The sequence below is a fragment of the Homarus americanus genome, unplaced genomic scaffold (genome assembly GCF_018991925.1).
Source record: "Homarus americanus isolate GMGI-L3 unplaced genomic scaffold, GMGI_Hamer_2.0 scaffold1024, whole genome shotgun sequence".
In the NCBI taxonomy this organism is placed as follows: domain Eukaryota; kingdom Metazoa; phylum Arthropoda; class Malacostraca; order Decapoda; family Nephropidae; genus Homarus; species Homarus americanus.
In genome coordinates, this window is record NW_024715228.1 from 8,207,352 (window position 1) to 8,220,027 (window position 12,676).

General features: G+C 43.5%; 1 protein-coding gene across 1 annotated transcript; it reads right to left on the bottom strand.

The window, feature by feature from the left end:
• Positions 1 to 7,730: 7,730 nt before the first annotated feature.
• On the bottom strand, positions 7,731 to 8,665 carry LOC121856967 (SCAN domain-containing protein 3-like). The gene is made up of 2 exons (XM_042352760.1): positions 8,467 to 8,665; positions 7,731 to 7,966 (listed from the first exon to the last, which is right to left on the bottom strand). Exons 1-2 carry the CDS (start codon positions 8,663 to 8,665, stop codon positions 7,731 to 7,733), a joined length of 435 nt encoding a protein of 144 aa, XP_042208694.1.
• Between the last annotated feature and the right edge of the window lie 4,011 nt (positions 8,666 to 12,676).

A 12,676-nucleotide genomic window follows, 5' to 3' on the forward strand; every position in this document is an offset into this window, starting at 1 on the left:
TGAGACAGACACTTGGTGAGACAGACACGGGACAGTTGATCTCTGCTGTGTATTGGTGGTGTTATTCCTGTCATATGATCGACTAATGCTGTTATGATTCCATTTCGGGGCTCTGGTGGACGTGGCACTGTTGGCTGGGGTTGTCACTGTTGGCATTGTTGACTGGGGTTGGCACTGTTGGCTAGGGATGGCACTGTTCCCGGGGTTAGCACTGTTAGCTGGGGATGTCACTGTTGGCTAGGGATGGCACTGTTTATTGGAGTTGGCACTGTTGGCTAGGGTTGGCATTGTTAGTAAGCATTTTGGCTGCATTAAAAACAAACGTAATTTAGGCTAAGTACCTAAATTAATTCAACAAAAACTCACAACAGAATAAGAAGCGGAGGAACGAGGTGAACGTAACGGTTACAGCCTCTGTACATATACACGCCCTTACTGCCTAACACACTGTACATCAACTGAAATATAACGCCAGAAAATTTTCTTGTTAGGTTAATTTGGGTCACCTGAATAATAAACACACTTGCTTAGTTCACGGGAATATTAACCTAACCTAACCTAACCTAACCTAACCTAACCTAACCTAACCTAACCTAACCTAACCTAACCTAGCTTTCGTGTTACATATTATACTGTAGATTCCTCCAGATTATTTCACCTGAAGATTAACTTAAGCTAACACTAACCTAACCTAAACTTAACCTAATCGAACTTAACCTACTCTAAATCTAAATTAACTTAACCTAACCTAACTTAACCTAACCTAATCACCCTAGGGTAACGTTAGTGGTTTAATCTTTAGGCGAAATAATCTGTGGTGTATAATGTTAAGGTGATCTCATTATTTTTTTCGTTTGTACGCACAGATATCAATAACACAGTGACGTTTGTACGGAAGGTCACCTGGAGTTAAAAAAAATACACGTGACGTCATTCTGGGTGCACGTGACGTCATTCTGGGTGCACGTGACGTCATTCTCAGTGTACGTAACGTCATTCTCAGTGTTCGTGATATTGGATACTGTAGAGGTCTTAATTTTTTTTAATAATAATACTGTGTGTTGTGAAGACCTTAGTCAAATATACAAGTACAGGCAAATACTTTTTTTTAATGGAGTTTACTGCATAAAGTGAGTCTGGTAGGAGGGGGGGGGGGGGAGGTGGAGGGAAGGTGGGGAGGGGTGAGGACGGGGAAGGTGGGGGAGGTGAGGACGGGGAGGGGGGGACGGGGAGGGGTGAGGGTGGGGAAAGGTGGGGAGGTGAGGGCGGGAAGGTGGGGGAGGTGAGGACGGGGGAAGGTGGGGAGGGGGTGAGGACGGGGAAGGTGGGGAGGACGGGGGGAGGGGTGAGGGTGGGGTGGAAGGGAAATGTTTGACGATGGTTTCTCCCAGATTCTGACTAGAAGATAGAGAGAAAGTAGGGAGGAGGTGGGGAAAAGGTAGGGAGGAGGTGGGGAAAAGGTAGGGAGAAAGTAACGAGGAGGTAGTGAGGAGAGAGCGAGGTAAGGAAAGAGGCGGCCAACAGATTAATGGACGGAAATTTTTACCCTGGACAGAATTTATGACGCTATCGCCCGTGTGAACAGTGGAAGATAAATCACCCGTGTCCCCTCCACCTTCCTCCCACCAACACCAACACCATTTGACTGTGAGCATAACAACAGCATGATTAATATTGTATCCACCAGTGATTATTGTTGTGTAATGCTCCGCCCCCTCAACACCGCCCCCTCAACACCACCACCACAACAACAACAACACGAGAACTAATAAAACTTTAAAATTTAACGAAAAATATGTATAAAATATTAAAACTGGACACAAAAAAGAAAAAAAAAAGAAATAAAACCTTGAAACTGAACGAAAAAAAAGGTAGTGACATGTTAAAACTGAACTTAAAACAAAAACCCAGGAGTTAAACTTTAAAACTGAACTATATGGAAGTTCATGAGGTTTTTTTTTTCCTCTATCCCGGTATATGGATCGTATATTAAAAGTTTTAATTACAGGACGAGAGAGGAAAAAATATTACTTTAAATTTATCTTTAACACAGAAAAATAAGAACATTTCCCTTGAACACATGGGAAAAATAAGAACATTTCCCTTGAACACATGGGAAAAATAAGAACATTTCCCTTGAACACACAAAAAAATAAGAACATTGCTCTAGAACACACGAGAAAAATAAAAACATTTCCCCTGAACACAAAAATAAGAACATTTCCCTTGAACACATAAGAACATTTCCCTTGAACACACGAAAAAAATAAGAAAATTTCCCTTGAACATACGAGAAAATAAGAACATTTCCTTTGAACACATAAAAAAACCTACACTCATCTTAAACCCACGAAAAAAAAAAAAAAAAACTCTCGAACGCGCCAGAAGACAAACAGAACTTCTTCATTAAAAAAAAATCGTGAACATATATTAAAATCACTCCTGAACCCGTGATCGGAGAGGTCAAGTTATCCTCCCATAGTTTTGAATGGTATAAACACTAAGTTACACCATCATCATTTAACTCTTCCCAAACCGTCAACATAACTCTATCCTACGTGAGTTTTTTTATTTTCGTCTATTTTTCCACTTCTCGTCTATATGGCCCACTTCTCGTCTATATGGCACACTTCTCGTCTATATGGCCCACTTCTCGTCTATATGGCCCACTTCTCGTCTATATGGCCCACTTCTCGTCTATATGGCCCACTTCTCGTCTATATGGCCCACTTCTCGTATGGCTATATGGCCCACTTCTCGTCTATATGGCCCACTTCGTCTATATGGCCCATTTATCGTCTATGTGGCCCACTTCTCGTCTATATGTGGCCCACTTCGTCTATATGGCCCACTTCTCGTCTATATGGCCCACTTCGTCTATATGGCCCACTTCTCTCTATGTGGCCCACCTTCGTCTATATGTGGCCCACTTCTCGTCTATATGGCCCACCTCTCGTCTATATGGCCCACCTCTCGTCTATATGGCCCACCTCTCGTCTATATGGGTCTATATGGCCCATTCGTCGCCCACTTCTCGTCTATAGTCTATGTGACCCACCTCTCGTCTATGTGACCCACCTCGTCTATATGGCGTCTATATGGCCCACCTCTCGTCTCGTCTATATGGCCCACCTCTCTATATGGCTCCATATGTCGTCTATGTGGCCCACTCTCGTCTATATGGGCCCACTCTCGTCTATATGGCCCACTTCTCGTCTATGTGGCCCACTTCTCGTCTATATGGCCCACTTCTCGTCTATGTGGCCCACTTCTCGTCTATATGGCCCACTTCTCGTCTATGTGGCCCACCTCTCGTCTATGTGGCCCACCTCTCGTCTATGTGGCCCACTTCTCGTCTATATGGCCCACTTCTCGTCTATATGGCCCACTTCTCGTCTATATGGCCCACTTCTCGTCTATATGGCCCACATCAAAACTATACGTATCTGTGCTACTCTAATGGCCAGTCCAGCTAAAGGAAGGTTCTTTAAAAACTACACTATGTTTATGAGTCCCAGAGGAGGTGAAATTACATAGTAGTGATTACGTTACTCTCTCTCTCTCTCTCTACTCCTTCCTTCTTTCCTTTTCTCCCCCTTCCTTCCGTCTTTCTTTCACTCCTTCCTTCCTCCTTCCTTCTTTACTTTTTTCTCCCTCCCTTCCTACTCCCTTTCTCTCCCTCCTTCCTTTACTTTCTTTTCCCTTCCTCCTTCCTTTATTCTCTCCCTCCTCCCTTCTTTGCCTCCCCCCACCTTTCTCTTTCCTTTACATCTTCCCCCCCCCTCCTTCTTTCCTTCTCTTTCTCTCCCCATCCCTCATTTTGTCGTTTCTTCCTTCTCCTTCCTTTAATTATTTTTCAATTCTTCCGTTACTTCTTTGTCTCCCTTATTTCTTTCTTCTTTGTCTCCATCCATCCATCCTTCTCCATTCTCTATTTCCCTCCCTCCCTCCCTCCTTGATTCCTTCCCTTCGTTATTTTTGTACTACGGAATATTAGACGTACAAAAACTTAGTGAACGTAGACACACATTTTGGCTCGACGTTGGTTTTATATCTTAAGAAAAACTCGGCCTCGTTATCCGTCTCACCGACTTTGAAAGGAATTGTTTAAACAGCACGACGGTCGTTAGTGCACGTCACCATCCAGCAAACAGCCAACAAGAAATTATATAAATGTGTGAAAAAAAAAAAAAATGTTTAGATGCTTATGTTGTCAGGGTCATTTTTCTTAAGTTGACTCTCTGTAAAGTCTTTCATTTCACACTTTCTGATATTCGATTTTTTTTTAGATAAGAAATTTCATCTGGGATACAAGGCTAGCAGTGGATATATTTCCTGGTCAGATGTAATAAGTGTGTGTGTGTGTGTGTGTGTGTGTGTGATGACGCAACACCAATGTGTGCGGTGCAATGCCACGGGACACAGTAACAAGGTGGTGTAGGTGTGTCTTGCAGTTGTTGTTGTTGTCCATTGTGATGTTGTAACTCTGCTTTAATGTTAATATGACTACACACACACACACACACACACACAATAAAGCATGAACCAATGTACACCTCACCATAATTATCACCAGAGTTCACACAGTCCTCCAGGGCTAATCCTGGTGCCTCTTCCAACAACGCCAACAGTGTTCATCCACCACCAATACCACCACCAATACCAACACCACCACCAACAACACCACCACCACCACCAATACCACCACCATCAATACCACCACCACCACCAACACCACATTACCACCACCTCCACCACAACCACCATTTCTCTTACCACAAACATGACCACCAACATTTCCCTCACCACGAGCACTACCACCCGTATCAACACAGCCAGGTATTGACAACAAATAATATCATTCATCTTGGAACTGCACGCCACCTCTCCCTCCCTCCCTCTCTCGGGTCACTGCAGCGCGGGTCTAAGAAGAATAAGTCGATACATTATTGATTGTTAATGATCTGAACGGGACAGGTAAGTGGCCTCCCAAACTGATGGACAGCCTCTACCTTCACCACCCAACCTATCCTGAGGTCAGATGCCAGCCCCCAACTATGAGGTCAGCTGGTGTGGTAGGGGGGGGGGGTTGTGGTGTGGTTGGTGTGGCAGGGGGTTTGTGGTGTGGTGGAAGAGGCAACGTGATATGAAAAATTGTTAAAGAAAATGGAAGGATGGTCAAGAGAGTGAGTTATGACCCTCCCACCATTACCGGCTAAGAGGGGTGACTTAAGCATTTTTTCTGTCCTGGTAATGAAGAAGCTTAAAGCTGTACCTTCCCTTCCCTCCTCTCCTTCCCTCCTTCCCATTTACCCCTTCCATTGCACCATTCCTCTCCTTAGACCTCCTTTCTTCCCTCCTTCACTTCTCCCTTTCCTTCTCATGTCTCCTTCAAATTACTTTAATATGAATTAGTCACTTTGATAGATGACCTAATAATGTATAATTAATGTTATAATATCTACTTCCTCTCCTCCTTTCTCTTGCCTCTTTACTCCTTCTCCTCTCCCTTTTCTATCACTTCTTCTCCTCTTCATTCTTCACCCTTCTCTTCTTCACTTCCTCCTCTTCCTCTTATGTCTCGTCTCAACCCTCGCATCTAGCCACTACTACTACCACCTACCCATCACCATCACCTACCCACCACCATCACCTATCCACCACCATCACCTACCCACCACCATCACCTACCCACCACCATCACCCACCCACCACTACCACCTACCCATCACCATCACCCACCTATCACCACCACCTACCCACCACCATCACCTACCCACCACCATCACCTACCCACCACCATCACCTACCCACCACCATCACCCACCCACCACCATCACCCACCACCACCATCACCTAACCACCACCACCCATCACCTACCCACCACCATCACCCACCCACCACCATCACCACCCACCACCATCACCTACCCACCACCATCACCTACCCACCACCATCACCTAATCACCACCATCACCCACCCACCACCATCACCTAACCACCACCTAACCAATACCACCATCACCTACCCACCACCATCACCTACCCACCACCATCACCTACCCACCACCATCACCTACCCATCACCATCACCTACCCACCACCATCACCTAACCACCACCTAACCAATACCACCATCACCTACCCACCACCATCACCTACTCCACCACCATCACCTAACCACCACCAAACCAACACCACCTGACAAAACTCACTCGATTCACTCTCAATTAAGACACGTTTCACACCTTGGTTCTCCACACACACACACACAGAAACACCTGACCTTAGTAATTAATTATCTCCTGTCATCATCTTGCAGTTAACTCACACAAGACCTTCGTATCTTGCCAATAAAATGAATCACCTGAAGATTAGACACCCCAACTTTTTTTACCTGAAGATTAGACACCTTACCGTATTTTACCTGATGATTAGACACCCCCAACTTATTTTACCTGATGATTAGACACCCTACCTTATTTCACCTGAAGATTAGACACCCTACCTTATTTCACCTGATGATTAAGCATCCTTACTTTAAACTAACCTAATTCCGTCAGGTCGCCTTATGGTGTCTAATCATCAGGTGAAATAAGATAAGGGTTTCTAATCATTTGGTGAAATAAGCTAGGGTGTCTAATCTTCACATGACTCCGCTTTGATTGTGTGTATAGACAAGTGAAGCTCACTTTCCCCTGTACACTAAATAATGGATGATGTGATACTTGGAGAGAGAGAGAGAGAGAGAGAGAGAGAGAGAGAGAGAGAGAGAGAGAGAGAGAGAGAGAGAGATAAATACCAGTTCCAATTCACGAGATCATCATAAATCCCGATAATGAATCCAGGACTCCTAGTGACACGAAGGACGCCGCCAGGGGAGTCCTTAGAGACGAGCAGAACGCATAAGAGGGATCCGATCCGATCCTAACCTAACCTAACCTAACCTAACCCAATCTCATACCCTGAACACAACATACTGATATTTAATCCTATACACAAAATTGAACAAAATTGATAGAACACTAAAATTCTATATATATGTTGGTGCGTTGGGGAAATTGTGTTTTTATTGGCGCGTTGGGAACTGTTGCAATCATTGGCGCGTTGAGGAAATTTGTGTACTTATTGGCGCGTTGGGGAAATTTGTGTACAAGTATTGAGTGAATTCGATAAAATACCATTGCGATCAAGAAGTCAAGTGATCTATCTACTGGGGTCACTAAAGAGGTTCGTGTAGAGCAAAGGTCGGGGAACTTTTTTGGGTATTACCCAAAAATTTTTTTGAGTAAAATGAAATTACCCCCAAACGTCAAAGTACACTAGTACAGTAAACAAAACAAGCCAATTTGCTCCTAAAATTGTTGGATATGGTGTGTATATATATATATATATATATATATATATATATATATATATATATATATATATATATATATATATATATATATATATATATATATATATATATACAAAAAATTCAAATACAAAAAATGTTTATTGGATCCATTATCATGGAGAAATAAAAAAGGCCACACGTTCTGGCATAAGAATAGCACACAAACAAAATTAGTAAAAAGGATTGGAGAACTGAAGAATTTCATTCAAATTATCTTCACTTTAGGTTTTGGAAAAATTATGCTGTTTCATTTTTGATACAACAGCATCAAAATCAGGGATTTTTGATGTCACAGCAACTTGGATGCTGTCTTCAGGGTCCAACCGATTTCTATACTTTGTTTTCAAGTTCACAAGGGTAGAAAAATCCTTGTTCACAAAGGTAGGTTGTTGCAAAAGGCAGCAGCATTTTTGTCGCTTCCAAATGTGCAATTTTAAAAGCCTTTGCAGCTTTTGACATCCAAAAAGACGAGAGATCTGCCTTGTTCTGAAATTCCATGCGTGCTTCACTGTTGGAGCGAAGTTCAAGAAGCGCTTCTGCCAATCCTTCAGGCTCTTCAGGCACATCTACAAGTTCACAGTTAAAGGGATTCACAACCTAACTGGCAGTATGTGAATCAAGCACTGGAAAGAAATCAGAGAACCGCTGTTTGAGTTTGGTCAGGTGCCTTGTAACTGACTCCTTGATGTCACCAAGACTGAAATATTCACAATCTTCCAAAAACTCTGCTAGCTTTGGATCTTGTTTTTATTCACTTTCTGGTTCCAGTACAGAAACTCTGATCCAAATGCCGAAATTTTTTCTCATGCTAAAATGACATTCATGTTTTTTCCTTGCAATTCCTTGTTCAGTGCATTCACATGCCCAAAAATGTCAGCTAAATATGTGAGAAATGCAAGCCAAGTGGAGTTTCTGAACTTATTTGGAAGGGCATGTTTTTGATCAACCAGAAACATTTCAAGTTCGGTCGTGAGAGCCCACACTCTATTCAGGACATTTCCACGTGAAAGCCACCTCACATCTGTGTGAAAAAGGAGGCCTGAATATTCAGCCACCCCATCCTCACATAAATCACGAAACAGCCGCGTGTTTAGTGCATGCCCTTTCACAGCATTGACAATCTTGATCACATCAATCATGAAAGCTTCCAGTTCTGGTTCCAACTGCTTCACAACCAATGCCTGGCGATGTATCATACAGTGGGAAACCTCAATTTTTGGATTCTGCTCTTTGGCCAAAGCCACAAAGCCACTGACATGACCCATCTAGGATCCAGTCAGATGTGTTTACACTCGACGGAAGGGTAACTTACAATTACACCATGAGATGGAAACAAACGTGATATCTGACGACCTCTAGAAACTTTAGTGACGTCACTCACCATGCCAAAGAAAACGTTTTTTAACAATGCGGAGTAAACTCGAGTAAACTGAGGCTCTGATGGAAGTGTCCCTCATACCGCATGCAGTACCCCCAAAATTTTTAGATTTACCCCATTTGGGGTAATTTACCCCTGTTCCCCGACCTCTGGTGTAGAGGTCAATGTAGAGGTGCGTGTAAAGATCAATGTAGAGGTGCGTGTAGAGGTCAATGTAGAGGTGCGTGTAGAGGTCAATGTAGAGGTGCGTGTAGAGGTCAATGTAGAGGTGCGTGTAGAGGTCAATGTAGAGGTGCGTGTAGAGGTCTATGTACAGTAGAGGTGCGTGTAGAGGTCTATGTACAGTAGAGGTGCGTGTAGAGGTCCGGCATGATAGGGTTAAAGGTCAGAGAGTCACATCCTGCCCTCACGTACACGGACCATTAACGAGGGGCCTGGTATGTGGAATGAGTGATGGGGCCTCGGAGGGAACTACTGTGTGAAGACCATTACTGACGTCATTGAGAGAGAGAGAGAGAGAGAGAGAGAGAGAGAGAGAGAGAGAGAGAGAGGTAATGGTGGGGAGAATGCGTAACCATTAACTCCACTGGTGAACAAAAGTGCTTTATTGCACCATTCAGTAGTAAATGGAGGGAGGATTTAAAGGTGCACAACATACCATTACGACGCCATTAAGCAAGTGAGGGAGAGACGGGATCCATTGGTGCGCAAAATGAGTCTCTCTCACACACACACACACACACACACACACTTGCCATAACACGTCACAGCAACAATTCAACACACACAAAAACACACAACCGGTTTTTGGCTTTAACTCGTACAACCATGGAGAAAAAAAGGGACTGCCACACACCACAATATACTTTAAAACGAATCATTACCACAAATATATCACATCATCATTTATTACATAATTACGTATATTGGTTCATTTATCAACCAAGAAAAGTATTGTGCCCGCTATCATACTATGTCAAAAATCATCTTAGTTTGGTATTTATTCATTTATTCATCTTTCATTGTTAATAGTCAATGTAAACAAGTGAACACGGAATGTGAGTCTCGTTTGTTTCTCACCACACGAAGGATACGTATAAATTATGAGGTCATTAAAATATTATCTCTTTGGGTTATCATTTCTAAATCGTAATACATTTCTTTATTTTCATTACTGTCGTATGTAATGGTTGAAAAAAAATCTAAACAAGTTTGTCAGTTTTTTTTAATTAATGAAAAGTGTGAAGGCGGGGGACTGATGACGTCAAATAGGCAACACAACGCCGAGGAAGAGAAAGTTGTGGTCGCGCGGGTTTTTTTTTCTCCCGAGACGAGATTTACACTAAAAATATGGCGCGAAAATTTTTCTTTCTTTCAAGTTTTCATCTCAATTGGCGAACATATTAATATATTCTTAACCTTAGTAATGAAATACGGTGAATAATACGATGAAAAATAAGAAATTTCTACTAACTTTAGACAAGACGTTACTTCAGTAGAACAAGCTCTGGGGAAGACTAAGCAGCGGTCCTCGTCATTACCTGGAAAGAAAATATAAGACAATTAATGACTAGGCGTTTACCTAGAACCACTAAGGTAAAGGTGGAGATAGATAGATACATACATAGATAGATAGATAGATAGATAGAGATAGATAGATAGATACCCCTCACCCTGACCACTATACCTTCACCACCACCACCACCACCACACCCTCTACCCCCTCCACCACACCCTAACACCTACACCCCCCCTCCTCCCTGCCCTCTGGCAACTCATCGCCAAACATAGTCGATTTTTTTTCCTAAAATACATTATCGTAACACAATATTTACAATGCAGTGGACGACCATAACAATTCCTTTTGTACACGACCGTCATCCCTTGAGTGTTTGGCGGCGCATGGTGGGAGGGTGGTGGCGGCAACACACACACACACCTCTGTCTGCTGTTAAGACTTTTATATTAACCTAGACAGGAGGAGTTACTTCACCCGGTGCCGTCACATGCAGACTAATAATGGACTGTTCTTACCTCCGTTCATTCCGTCTCTAAAGTCTATTTTTAGTCTATTTTCAAGTAATTATATATTCAATACAATAATTAATATTTCTAAGTAAATACACATATTCAGTACTTTATTATTCAGGTTCTAAGTAATTATCTACTCAGTACTTAAGATTTTTCTAAGTAATCATACACACAATGCTTCACTCTCCACATTGTGTATTCGTAATTACAGAGGAGGACCCAGGCGGAGGTCAGGGGAGCACGTGACGTCAGGACTGCATAGCGCCTGATAATAATGAAAAGATATAATTTGTCGTGTTTTTAGGGGTACGGTTATAGGAGGGGAGGAGAGGGGAGGGAAGGGGGATAGGAGGGGAGGGGGTAAGGAGGTGGGAAAGGAGGGGTGGGGAGGGGGAGAGAACGGGAAAGAAGAGTAAGAAAGAGGTGGAAGGGAGATGGGAAGAGAGGGGAGGGGCCAGGTGGGAAAAGTGTGTCCAGGGAGGGAGGGAAGGGATGGGGAGAGGGAGAGAGGGATAAGGAGGGAGGGGAAAGGTGGGAAGGGGAGGAGTGTGTGTCGAGGCAGGGATCGATGTGAGAGAGAGAGAGAGAGAGAGAGAGAGAGAGGTGTCAAGGCTAAAAAGAGATTGGTTAGTCTTAATTAATACTTGGGGGAAAATATTTGAGTTTATCCTCCAGCCAATGATGGAAAACGTCGAGTGTGAACGTCAGGGGTTCACCGTGAGCTTAGTACGGTACTGTTTTTAGAGCCAGTGTGTGTGTGTGTGTGTGTGTGTGTGTGTTGTAGGTGTGTGCGCGCGTGTTTTTTTGTGTGTGTTTCGTATATGTGTGTGTGTGTGTGTGTGTGTGTGTGTATGTATGAGAGAGAGAGAGAGAGAGAGAGAGAGAGAGAGAGAGAGAGAGAGAGAGAGAGAGAGACTAACTTTAAACCTCCACAATGACCCACACGAGTGAACAAAACCTCACCTGTTTTGAATAGATAAAAACACATTTCCCTAATGCAAGTAAACTGAACCCCTTAAAACCCTGTGTGTGTGTGTGTGAAGCCTCGGATGTTTATGTGTGTGAAGCTTCGGATATTTGTGTGTGAAGCTTCGGATATGTGTGTGTGTGAAGCTTCGGATATTTGTGTGTGAAGCTTCGGATATTTGTGTGTGAAGCTTCGGATATGTGTGTGTGTGAAGCTTCGGATATGTGTGTGTGTGAGGATTCGGATATGTGTGTGCGTGAAGCTTCGGATATTTGTGTGTGAAGCTTCGGATGCCTATAGTAAACAATGAACACTGTACACTGAACTACGGGTCACAGCTTGGCCAAAATAACGCACGTAGCTCGACCTCTTGTTTATACCGACAACTGTACTTCAATAACCATGGTAGAGCAAGTCACAGAAGGGACGATGGTGATGGTAGTGGTGTGGTGATGGTAGTGGTGGTGGTTTGTGTGTGATGGTAGTGGTGTGGTGATGGTAGTGGTGTGGTGATGGTAGTGGTGTGGTGATGGTAGTGGTGGTGGTTTGTGTGTGATGGTGGTGGGTGTGGTGATGGTAGTGGTGTGGTGATGGTAGTGGTGGTGGTTTGTGTGTGATGGTGGTGGGTGTGGTGATGGTAGTGGTGTGGTGATGGTAGTGGTGGTGGTTGTGGTGATGGTAGTGGTGTGGTGATGGTAGTGGTGGTGGTTTGTGTGTGATGGTGGTGGTGTGGTGGTGATGTTGTGGATATGGTAATGGTAGTGATCATGGCAGAGGTGATGGTAGTAGTGATCGCAAATGGTATGGTGATGATGATGGTGATTATAGAAGTAACGGTGGTAGTAGAGGTGAAGGTGGTGGTAGAGGTGACGGTGGTGGTAGAGGTGACGGTGGTGGTAG